This window comes from Tachysurus fulvidraco, chromosome 19, assembly GCF_022655615.1.
Source record: "Tachysurus fulvidraco isolate hzauxx_2018 chromosome 19, HZAU_PFXX_2.0, whole genome shotgun sequence".
NCBI classification, from domain to species: domain Eukaryota; kingdom Metazoa; phylum Chordata; class Actinopteri; order Siluriformes; family Bagridae; genus Tachysurus; species Tachysurus fulvidraco.
The window spans coordinates 4,699,262-4,712,290 of NC_062536.1; the positions used below are offsets into that span (position 1 = coordinate 4,699,262).

At 41.8% G+C, this 13,029-nt stretch overlaps 1 protein-coding gene across 2 annotated transcripts in view; it reads right to left on the minus strand.

Annotated features, from left to right (window-relative positions):
- Nucleotides 1–13,029, minus strand: part of ptprb (protein tyrosine phosphatase receptor type b) — a 49,658-nt gene that overhangs the window by 24,428 nt on the left and 12,201 nt on the right. For both annotated transcript variants that reach the window (XM_047803779.1, XM_027151433.2), the window contains 10 exons: nt 12,376–12,642; nt 10,845–11,102; nt 10,346–10,609; nt 9,282–9,545; nt 7,976–8,242; nt 6,817–7,086; nt 6,430–6,693; nt 5,444–5,701; nt 3,491–3,766; nt 502–780 (listed from right to left, as the gene is read on the minus strand). In XM_047803779.1, coding sequence (XP_047659735.1) covers nt 502–780; nt 3,491–3,766; nt 5,444–5,701; nt 6,430–6,693; nt 6,817–7,086; nt 7,976–8,242; nt 9,282–9,545; nt 10,346–10,609; nt 10,845–11,102; nt 12,376–12,642 — 2,667 coding nt within the window. The remainder of the gene's footprint in view (nt 1–501; nt 781–3,490; nt 3,767–5,443; nt 5,702–6,429; nt 6,694–6,816; nt 7,087–7,975; nt 8,243–9,281; nt 9,546–10,345; nt 10,610–10,844; nt 11,103–12,375; nt 12,643–13,029) is intronic.

The window sequence follows — 13,029 nt, forward strand, 5'->3', positions numbered from 1 at the left end:
ACTGAACTACTACTTAACTAACTACTTAACTACTTACTTCACATTCATCAAATCAAATCCTCAGCTTGTTATATTTGTGTATGTTGTCTGTTACTTATAGAAACACTGCTAATAATTAGGTACAAATGTGTTTCCTATTAAATGCATGCTGCAGTGTCTAAAATTCTGAGAGCACTGGACTTCCTATCGCAGTACAGTGGACTACATGTAATTCAGGAAACTAATGATTTTTGTATGCATTGTGTGTTAAATATTAAAAAAGTAAAGATTCTGGACATGTTTATGGTTTAATCGTGCATGTTAGAGGGAAGACCAGGATTTGCGTCAATTACATTTGTCCTTAATTAGGTTCTTCCGCTAATTAAGAAAGAAATCATTTTTAGAAATCAGTTGCTTTATACTCAAGCCTCCTTGGAGTGTCGAATCATCACAGGGTTAAGATGAAGCAGTGTTTGTCTTTAGTGATTTCTGTGTTCTGTAAACACTGAGAGATGAACTTACGGTCGATCATGGTGAAGGTGCTGTTCTGGACGGTCACTCCTTTCTTGTCTCCAGAGATCACTGTAACTGACACTGTGTAGTTCCTGTAAGGCTCCAGCTTATCGAAGTGTTGAGAATGGGTATGGGCACCGAGGGTGCGATTGTACACCGGCTCTTTCGAGCCTTGTCTCCTGCATTCCATATAGTATGTGCTGTAATCAGATACAGGAGGCTTCCAGGAGCACGACAGAGACTTGGAGCTCAGGGGATGGCAGTGGAAGCTCTGGACCGGCCCTGGGGCTGAACAGAGGTAAATGCTTGTTTATTATTCAGTATGGAAAATATTTAATGAGCATACATTGCCCGAGTTTTATTAATCTGTTGTGATACATAGCAGTTTCACAGCTTAAATTTGTTTAAATATTTTCACAAATGACATTAATCACATTAAAAATATAAATAAATGATAGATCATGATTAACCTAATTCCCTAGTATGGAAGGGGTTGGAGTGAAGGAAAACTGAACACATCTCAAACACAACGTCTTCACAGAGACCTTAATTAGAAAAACAATTAAAGTTTAAAAATCAAAACTGTATTTTCACTATTATCATTCTGGATGTTCACAAAAATGCAGGGGCCACGAACACAGACTTCATGCTGGATGATGTACGAAGTGGAGGCCGAAATTGTTAAAGGTGTTAAAATGATTAAAGGTGTTTAAAAAAGGTGTTAAAATAATTATTAAAGGTGAAATAGGTCAAAGATTTATTTAAATCCTGGGGGTGGAGCTATGGAAATGGTGGTCGATAAGCATTCAAATGTCGACCCCGTCTTATCTAATGCAGCTTTTGACATCAAATGCCCTCTCAAACAGGGACATGTGAAATCCGAAGTTTTGACAAAATATTGTTTTACTAAAGTAATTAAGGATTTTTCTGTATTACACACACATGACCTAATAAGCAATGGTTAGCAGTGCAGCAAGTGTTTCTCTTCACATACAGGCACATTCAATCTGTCTCTCTCTCTCTCTCTCTCTCTCTCTCTCTCTCTCTCTCTCTCTCTCTCTCTCTCTCTCTCTCTCTCTCTCTCTCTCTCTCTCTCTCTCTCCATGCACTCGATTAATATGAGCTGCTCTTGCTGATCTATCCCCAGCACCTTGCTGCAGTAAGGAGTGTAAAAAAAAAGGAATAATTAACGAGCTGAATTTTGTTCTCATGCAGAATGAGCCGTCGTTGCTCAGTCATCTACTTAAAACACTTCATTAAGCTTGAGAGTTCTCGTTTCTGAGCAAGAGCTTCACAGAAAAAAAAACTGGAACAAGTAGAATGACTCGGCCCTAAGCAGGACAGTTAAAGAAGAAAAAAAAGAAGAGAAGACGGATAGGAGGAAACTGTCTCGGTGAGTCCGTTTGTAACTCTGAAGGAAAATTACCCGAATAAGAACATTGATTCGGCAAGGACTTCGGATCGATGGTCCCTTCCTCGGCCCTGAGGATTCAGGCGATTGATAACGGCTGAGTCTAGCGCTTGTATCTCATAAATACAAACTTCAGACTCTCAAGAGACCGAGGACCAGAGTCCCATAATAGCTGTCTGCTATCAACTCATCAGTCAAATCAGTTCAGTCAGCAGGAGTGATACGCTTTGGGTGCGGCGCCATACGATGAGAACAGAACCAAAAGACTCCATGACTCTTCATCAGCAAATGACAGTAATTGTCTTTCTCCAACGGTGTAATGAATAATTCAGAAATCATGCATCACTCTGAATAAAGAAGGAAGGAACTTGTTGACTTCCATAATGAAGTTTAATGTCTATACATTACACATGACCATCTCAGGATCTGACTAGAGCAAAGACAATCTGTGTCTCATCACAACCTGAATCCTCTAAATCCCTCCAGCAGGTAGTTTACCAGCTAAAATGTCACTAATGTTATGTTTCTCATTTAAACTACTTTCTAATTATGGACTGTGTCATGGAGTGTGCTGATTTCTCTACAGAGCTGAATCACAGAGTATCTGCTGCAATGAATAAAACATGAACTATTCTAACAACTGTGTGCTCCTTCATTTTGGGCCAACACACAAACAGGGTGCTATCCAGCACCAGCTGCACTCCACAGACGGCAGCCTGATTTCTGTTCTTTAAACAAAACTTCTAAGCAAATAAGAGACGAGGAACATCTCACAGAAAACTGGGACAGGACTGCTGGACCCTGATCATTGGCAATGCTGTTTCTTGGGCTTGAACTTATCGTGTTCCAAGTGTAACTCTCCAGAGCTGGACACAAGTTTATTAAGAACATCACAAAACCCTGTCTCACCCTCTCTCTGTGTGTCTCTCTCTCTCTCTCTCTCTCTCTCTCTCTCTCTCTCACACACACACACACACACACACACACACACATATATACATAAACATTACACATACACCACAAAAATACACACTATTACTTTTAATTGTGTCTGTTAATAAACTGAACCTAACTGTAACTATATCTCAAAGAAAATATCTTGGTTCTTTTTTTTTATTTAAAGATGAACCTATTGTTATGATGACAAATATGTGCTTGATCCTTATAAAGGAATAAACACACACACACACACACACACACACACACACACACACACACACACACACACACACACACACACACACACACACACACACACGTGCTTTCTGAGGAACACAGACACATTTTGGGGACCCAAAAGTTAAGGCCAGTTTTAAAGACATTTGGTCCCCAAAAAGCAGTAAATTCTGACTTATAAATATAAAAGATTGTGGGTCAGTTTTGTTGCAAACCAGAGACTTTTCCTGCTTTTGTAATGAAAACACACAAACGAGATTTCTCAAAGTAGCTTGCCTTAAACTAACCTAAAATGTAAAGGTCTTGTCCATTTGTCACAGACGGCCAACTCTACACTGAGCCCATGTCTGTTCCCTATACAAACCTTCTGGAGTCTCCCAGTTCAGTTGGTATAGTGGAATGTGCTCTCACCTGTGCGGATGGAGTAGTAAACAGCTGAGCTGTAGGCGACCGGCCCTGGTGTTCCTCCACTCACAGTGTACAAGCTGAAGTTATACAGCCTGCCAGGGTACAGACCAGACACGATGCGTCTCATTGAGTTCGGTTTTGACACGTACAGTGTGTCTCGTGGCAGCCATTTTACTTCAAAGTCATCATAATCCCCTTTAGTAGGAGCGTGCCAGATCAACTCTACCGTGCCGACAGGGCCGACGTCTTTAATGGTCAGGGACGTGGGTGGCTCAGGAACTAGAAATAAAGAGAGTTTAAATATACTGTATTCATACAATATACTATATAGTCAAAAATAATGTAAGGACATCTAAATGTGATTCTTCCCCAACCTGCTACTATAAAATTTAGATCGTACAGAAAGTATCCGTATGCTGTAACATTTTCCTTCACTGGAACTAAGAGACAAAATCACTGTTCCTGCATGACAATGTCCCTGTGCACAAAGCCTCAGAGCCCCATGAAAACATAATGTGTTTATGTTCGAGTGGAAGAACTCGAGAGTCCTGCACAGAACCGTGACTCTGACTCAACCCCAGCCCAACAGCCACGTGACTCTGACTCAACCCCAGCCCAACAGCCACGCTTCAACATCTAGTGCAAAGCCTTCACAGAAGATTATAACAAACACAGGGGGAATACAAATCTGTGTTTAGTTCGATTTTTATGACTGAACTCAAGGCTCAATATACCAAGTCTATGTGGCTGTCTGTCTGACTGTTTGACTGTCTGCCTATCTGGATGTCAAAGTATATTTTCTGTAATTTAATGTGTAAATGTTTAGCAAATTTTGTAAATAATAAACAACGAATTAAGTAGATGTAGTTCTACCCTCGTTGGTAAAACTACCAATACGTCATAGACGAGGCTGGATCTCAGCTGGATTTAGATATATATATATATTTTTTTTACTGAGGCCAACCTTAAAAATATGCTTGTTTGCCGTAACCCGACCGACCCTGTCAATTTAGGACAGACTCAAATTATTATATTTTTTGCTTTAAGTCCGACCGACTTGCTGGTTGTAAATTTGCGTTCAGACCGACCAATTTTTTTTTACGCTTCAGTAAACAAAATGTTCGCGGTCACCGTTCAATAATACCATAATACATCTACAAACAGTTCTGGAAAAACTGTGTCCAGCATCAAAATAAGGTTTGCGATGATGCGCCAGAAGGTAGCGCCCTGCGCGGGACTGTTTTTATAAACCCGCACCCGCAAGCTGCGTGTTCCACTCCCGCCCGCACCCGCAGTGTTTGTGTCCACTCCCGTGGATTTTTTCTTGAGAGCTTTTGAAAATTTTGATTGTATACAAATGATCAGACTAATTATTAGTTATAACAGAATTAAACATGATTGCATTTAAATAAGATAAATTAACACTAATGCTAATACTAATATTCTTCTCAACGTCATGTGTTGACTCCATTCTTATTATTAGGCTACACACCAAATCCCACCGGGTCCCGCGGATCTCCCGCTAAATGTTCTGACCGCCCACTCCCGCCCAGGGCAAAGGTGAAACCGCCCGCTCCCGCCAGATTTGCGTTGGGTCCTGCGGGTCCTGCGGGTCCTGCGGGAGCCCAATCCCAATGCAGCCCTCTACCAGAAGGCACGGGATGAAGACCCAGTCAGTGACGTCACGATATGCTAATTTGTTTAAAGTCATACCTACGTAAGAAAGTTGTTTTTTTTTTTTACTGTTACTCCAAACCAAAACATTTTAAGGATGGCCTGAGTTGGTGTGTTTTCTCTGGAACACAAAACTTCTAACTTTCACACTCATTAGCAAACACAAATGCATCACGTTGTAGATTTTTGGATATCTACGTAACACATACTCAGTGTTCTCTATTGGCTCTATTCTCTAATCTCTATTCTCGATGTGTTTTTATTACAGTTAGTCATACAAACCTGTGCGTCCTACTACAGAGACAGTGTTTGTAAGTTCTCCACTCCAGCTGCGCACCACAGCAGTGAATAAACGACCAGGCAGAAGGTTTGTGAAGATGGTGCGAGTGTGTTCGGGTTCCAGTCTCTGTTCCGGCTGATCCGAGCCCTCTAGAGAAATGGTGTATTTGTCCAGACTCCCGAGAGCTCGTCTCCAACTCAGCAACACACTGTCTGTGTGACCTTCATGATCAATCTGCAAGTCTCGGACTGGGGCAGGAACTGAGAGAGAGAGAGAGAGAGAGAGAGAGAGAGAGAGAGAGAGAGAGAGAGAGAGAGATTGCTATTACTGGGAAACAGTATTTAGACCATATGATGACACACATTGGAGCTTTTTTCTGTCTGTAATTATTCATTAATGTTGATGCTTTAATCCCACTGTGAACCTTCATGCTTTTTATATTAATTCCCCTGTTATAACGCAGAAAAAAGGAAATTGTTCCTTTTTGATGATCCTAAATCAAAACATATATTTAAATCATTATTTAAGCCACTAAATAAATATCAAACCCAAAAGAAAATGCTAGAAATAGTAAATAGGGGTAATGATGTGCTGTTCATTTGCATTTAGATAGTGTTTACTGTATGTCTCGACTCCAGGAGCTCAGCAGAGGAGAAGCGCAGTAGTTTAAAAGGGACATTTACTGAAGTGACACTGCGCTCCTTACGCTGTCTCTGGTCTCTGGCTTTCACAATTGATTTCAGCAAACACAAAATCCTTCCCTGATGAGAGAAGTCAGAGTTCGACGGACGGACGAAAGAAAATTGAAATAAAAGATCGCCTTATTTCTTCCGCTGTTGTAGCTCATCTACATCAAAGTGTGATTCTTTGTGCGTGCTGAGATGCTTGTAAAGAGTGATTATTTAAGTTATTATCTCCTTCCCATCATCTCGAACCTCAGATCGATTGGAATGATCTGATTCGGCTCAATAGAGTGAAAGTCTCTCACCTGTGCGTGCCCACAGAGACGTCTCGCTGCTCAGTCCTCTGCTCTTGCTTATCACCACCAGCTTGTAAAGTGTCCCGGGAAGCAGGTGAGGGAAAATGCAGCTTCTCTCTTTTGCCCCAACTATCTTGTGCTCTTGGAGAATATTGTCCACGCTGTACAGGTGGAGGTCGTAGTGGTCCACCCATCCTTCAGACACATTCCAGCTGAACGTGAGCTCAGCCGTGCTGTTTGTAAGCAGACGGAGGTCTTTTACAGCTGTTGGGCCTGAGGACAAAACAAACAGAAGTATCTTGTATAGAAGTGTAGTCTCTCCTGAAATGTCTCAGGACACCTAAGAGTTAAAGATAACCCAGAGGTTAAATATTAATCGTCTTGTATCTGTCTTACGCGTTTGTCCTTTTGCCGTGACGTCCTTGCTGTAAGAAGTGTTGCTGTAGGTCTTGAGCTGCACCGTGTACATTCTTCCCGGGACCAAACCTTCGAACCGGTAACGTGTGACGTCTGCAGGAACTGAAATGTTGGCTACCACGGCTTCATCCTCATCCATCAGCTGAATACTGTAGCCATCGAACACGCCCATCGGCGTGTCCCAGCTAACAGCCAGGCTGTGTGTGGTGTGTTCACTGTCGGCCTGAAGGCTCTTCACCGGCAAAGGAACTGAAAATCCACAAAAGTGCATGAGAAACACTTGACTGGATAAAAAAAGCCATGTGACAACATATACTATAGATTTTGTAAAATGTTTCTAAGCTCATTCTAATTTTTTTTGTGCCATCTAATGTAATTTCTGTGGTGATGGGATTTAAATTGGAGAACAGTGATATTAAGTTACAGGTAAAATATCACTGCAATTTTCAGTTCACTGTCTATTGTGTAAAATATGTTGAGGTAATAACGGCACTAAAGTAAATCCAAAATAAACTTAAATAAGATTGCAAGAAAAGGTTTAGAGCAATCCTAAGAAGAACCATTTTCAGTTCCGTAAAGAACCCTTCAGACTATTATTCCCTAATCATTAACAAACTCCATTCATTCATTCATTCATTTTCTACCACTTATCCGAACTACCTCGGGTCACGGGGAACCTGTGCCTATCTCAGGCGTCATCAGGCATCGAGGCAGGATACACCCTGGACGGAGTGCCAACCCATCGCAGGGCACACACACTCTCATTTACTCACACACTCACGACAATTTTCCAGAGATGCCAATCAACCTACCATGCATGTCTTTGTACCGGGGGAGGAAACCGGAGTACCCGGAGGAAACCCCCGAGGCACGGGGAGAACATGCAAACTCCACACACACAAGGCGGAGGCGGGAATCGAACCCCCGACCCTGGAGGTGTGAGGCGAACGTACTAACCACTAAGCCACAGTGCCCCCATAACAAACTCCAATTTCATTCAAATCAACTTCATTTATAATAAGTCTGTGGCTTAAGGCACCAAATTTCTTTTTATTTTAAAACATTCTGTATACTCACCTCAGCTGAGATCAGGATTTATTTAGAGTCCTCACACTGTACAGATACAGGATTTACTCACCGGTGCGTTCGCTGACGCTGCTGTCGTTACTCAGCTCTCCACTCACTGCTTCTACTATAACCATGTACAACTGCCCCGGGACCAGATCTTCAAAGTCTGTCCCGTTGTCCTGCTTCGGGACACGTCTTGGCATCTCGACACGTTTATTATTATTGAGCAGGATGACATTGTAGAAGTCCACGTCTCCTTCGCCGGCACTCCAGGAAGCTCTGAGACTCCCTCTGAGTATCCCGGGGACGAGCTGGAGGTTCTTTACCTGACTGGGTGCTGAAAGCGAAGGAGGGATGTTTACTGTATGCTTTCACAGAAAGTTCAACTCTGCTGTTCATGAAAAAGTGCAACAGATCATTTTGCTTCTTCCTAGAAATGAACTTTAAAAAAGAAAAAGGTTTAATGATGATTTTGAGTAGGTATAAAATTTATTCCAAAAGTCTGAAACATTAAGATTGAAAATTCTTTTTTTTTCTCAGAATTTGTAATTAAACAGAAGCATTTTTAAAATAGACGACACTGATGGATCCGATCTAATACTGGATGATCGGATTCGACGCAATCGTCCATGCAGCTCGAGTGCACGATATACTTATAAAGAGAAAGGAGACAAACAACAATACTAACAACTCTGAAATTCATGTCGATGTTTCAAAGATTCCACTTTTCCCTCGAGTCATTGCCAGTACTATTGTTTATAATGAAAAGGCTTATATTTGCTTAAGAAGGTACTAAACATGTACATTAGAGCACTCAGACTTTTGTCACCACAATACAGTCTCTCACAGAAATGAAAGAAAAATCAAAGAAACTGCAATATTCAATACAAAAATGTAAAGACATTTTTCAAATGTCCAAACATCTGGGCTGTGTCAGGCGACATACATTCAACCAGATGTGTCTCCTGTTCGTGTGTGTGGAACACAGATGTGTCTCCTGTTCGTGTGTGTGGAACACAGATGTGTCTCCTGTTCGTGTGTGTGGAACACAGATGTGTCTCCTGTTCGTGTGTGTGGAACACAGATGTGTCTCCTGTTCGTGTGTGTGGAACACAGATGTGTCTCCTGTTCGTGTGTGTGGAACACAGATGTGTCTCCTGTTCGTGTGTGTGGAACACAGATGTGTCTCCTGTTCGTGTGTGTGGAACACAGATGTGTCTCCTGTTCGTGTGTGTGGAACACAGATGTGTCTCCTGTTCGTGTGTGTGGAACACAGATGTGTCTCCTGTTCGTGTGTGTGGAACACAGATGTGTACACACAAACTGTATAATAGCAGTGTCCTGAAACAGTGGAAATTATTTTCATTATCTCTTACCAGTGCGGCCCTCGATGCGCTGGGCCTTTATGTAGGAGCCGCTGATGGTGGACACCACTATCTTGTAGAGAAAGCCTGGGCTGAGTGGAGAGAAGCAGTGCTCTCGCACCGTGTTGTTCAGTCTCACGGCTGGGAAAACGTTCATGTCGTTGTAGAGGATCTGGAGCTCGTAGTGATCCACGTCCCCCGGCGCAGCGTTCCAGCTCACACACAGACTAGTGGTTCTTTTCTGCGACAGCGCCAGCGAGCGTACTGCAGCGGGAACTGACACACCATAGCATACAGTGCTAATGTTAGCTTTTAGTCAGAGTTCTTATGCCAATGCACAGTAATGACAATCTTACTGCTAGCTTTTTATTTTTAGTCCATGAATACATTCAGTGATAGGAATTATGCTCAAAAATGAAGTTGTAAAAACAAATTAGATATAAATAAATAAATAAAATCATGTTGCCGTTCGTGCAGTATTGCTTTACATCATAAACAGGCTTGTTTGTTCTTGGTTAAGAGATACAACACCTCTGTTTAATATGTGCCATAAATCTGAAATAATATTTGAAATAGCTTAGGCACATTAATACATGTCCTAGCAGAAAATGGAGAGATGAACAAATAGATGGATGGATGGATGGAGGGATGGATGGATGGACAGATCTATTTGCATTTCCATCAATCCATCCAGCAATCCTTTTATCCGTCTGTCCCTTTGTCTATCTACCTCTCCGTGCATTAAGCCATCGGTCCATGGATCCTGTCATCTGTTCATCAACACATCTATACATCCATCCATTCATCTGTCCTGCTGTCTCTGCACCACTGGATAGTGTAAACTGTATAACAGTGCCCCCTTGTGGTACAGCATGCAATGTTTCTGCTAGGACGTTACGTGTCATTAATGAATCATGTTCAGGATAATGGATTGAGAGATGAACAAATAGATAGATTAATGATTGGATGGATGGATGAACAGATAGGGGTCTGTATTCAGCCCTTGCAGCTTGAGTCACACCACTGGTCAGATAAATGGCTGGCTGAATGGACAGATAGATGAATGTGCCACTCACATGTACGTCCTTCAGTGCTAATCCTGGACTCGTATTCTCCACTCCAGGTGCTGACGGTGAGCAGGTAGAGTCGCCCGGGCACCAGATCACTAAACACACACTCGTTGCGGCTCTTTTCCACCGTCTGGTTCTGAAGCAGTGTGTTGTTGTGCAGGATTGCTATGTTGTAATAGTCATAATCTCCAGCTGCATGGCTCCAGGACACCTTCAGGACATTTTCTCGGGCTAAATGGATGGCACTGGGGTTCTGTACAGCAGAAGGTTCTGGATGTAGGGAGAAATCTCATTAACATGAATTCGAAAGATAGAGATAATGAGAAACTTCCTGTTTTTACTGCTTTTTTGTAATTTTTGTAATTTTGCTCATTTTAATATTGCTCTTTTTTTTATATATCTCAAAAATTTTTTGGAATGTATAATATTTAACTTGTCATAAATATGATGGCATGTTTATTTTTCCAATCTCCCTTTTGTTCCTTCTTGAACATTTTGAACTTACGTGTTCTTCCTTGGATCAGGGTGGTGTTTTTGTAAACACCGCTACAGCTGCTGATGTAGACAGTATAGCGTCGGCCCGGCTTCAGGCTGCTGAATTCAGAGCTCATTTTGGTCACCTTCTGCGTGTACACGGTCTGCTCACGGTATTTCAGGTTGACTTGATAACTGTCCACGTCTCCTGGTGCAGCTTTCCATGAGACGTTGAGGAAATCTGGACGTCCTTCGTTGGTGACCGTTGCTTCAGCCACGGCTGCTGGAACTTAAAGAGCGACAGGGAGATAACAGATATTTAGACACAGTAAAATAATGTTGATAGCGTTGCTGTGTACAGAAAGACGTGAGGTTTTAATTTATTTGTTTGTTTGTTTGTTTGTTTGGTTGGTTATTTATTTATTTATTTTCACCATTTTATCATGTTTGTGAATCTTTTCCGGCGAATCGTATGCATTGTAATACAGATATTCTGATCGGTGTTATGCCACCACACCACCTCTAAACTGGCATGAACTCAATCTGCTGCATTCAGTGGAAAGTTGTCTAAAAAGCTTTAGTGGTGTGCTCCATTGTTCCAGCTCTCTGTCTTGAGTTCATTAAGGCTGAAAATAGCCTCACTGTTCCATGGGAAAACAGTTGGGTCTGGCCGGCAGAACCTTGATAAACTCTTCTTGCCTTCTTCCTCTATGCAGAACTTCCTGAAATTCCTCAGATTCCCTTTGTATTGGAGCACTATTGTTTTCCAGAGATGATATCGCTTGATGAATTTTGTTCAGGCCAACCATTATTTTTGTTGAAGTCTTTATAAGGACAGACACAAAGCCTTACATAAAGAGTTTACACAGGGACAAAAAAACAAACAAACATCAGCATTCCTTACATTCACACAGCGAGGCATTTGAGCTACTGCTGTGGACACTATGTAAGATTCACCGCAACAGCAGTCTGTATATGGAGCGTCCAGATGTGGTACATGTGATAAAGTAAAGAGTTTAGAAGGTTTACATTTTGATCATGTTACAGATTACAGTGACTTTTGGAAACAGTTCTTTCTAACTATAGGTAAGGTGTGTGACTACTGATCAGAAGGTTGTGAGTTTGAATCCCACGGCCATCAAGCTGCCACTCCTGGGCCACTGAGCATGACCCTCAATTGCTCAGCTCTTTATAAATGTAGAAACCTATTGATGATTGTTTTGTTTAAACTTCACTATGAAACATTTACAGATAATCAAAGCTTAGATGCTTGTATAGATGGATGGATGGATGGATGGATGGATGGATGGATGTCATGAAATCTATTAAAACGTTAATAATTAGCTATTCATATTATTCTTGTTTATTCACTCGTGTTTTGTTAATATATACATTCCATCATTTGGTAAGACTTAGTGAATCAGTATTAACTCATCATTAAAGAATCCATATTAATATCTGCTAAATTCTGGACTTTATAGTTGTGTGTAATCGACGGTTCATGTACTTTTAAACACATAGATGCAAACAAAGCTCTGTAGTTTTTAATCTAAACTCAGTACCTGTGTGGCAGATGGCCTCGAGCTGCTTGGAGTGTTGTTCACCACTGACTGTGCTAATCAGCAGTTTATAAACCGCTCCAGCTCGGAGATGCGGGAGGTGAATTGTGGTTGTGTTAGCTGGGACAGTGAGGTTATACACAGGCTCGTTGTTGTGAAGCAGCAGGACTTTATAGGAGTCCACATCTCCCTCAGGCCTGTCCCAGGTGGCGGTGAGAGAGTCTGTGGTTTTCATGTTGTTTAACTTCAGAGAGCTCACTTCATCAGGCACTGTGGACAGAATGATACAGATGACATATTTTTCAGTTTCTGACTGTCTGAGAGAGAGAGAGAGAGAGAGAGAGAGAGAGAGAGAGAGAGAGAGAGAGAGAGAGAGAGAGGGAGAGAGAGAGAGAGAGAGAGAGAGAGAGAGAGAGAGACTTTTTTGACTTTTTCGACACTTTATTTACACAAGTCACATATCATTAAAATTCATGGCGACCTAATAAATAAATAAATAAATAGATAGATAGCGAGAGAGAGAGAGAGAGAGAGAGAGAGAGAGAGGGAGAGAGGGAGAGAGGGGGGGAGAGAGAGGGGGGAGAGAGAGGGGGGAGAGAGAGAGAGAGAGAGAGAGAGAGAGAGAGAGAGAGACCCTGCATGTCACACTGTTACTAC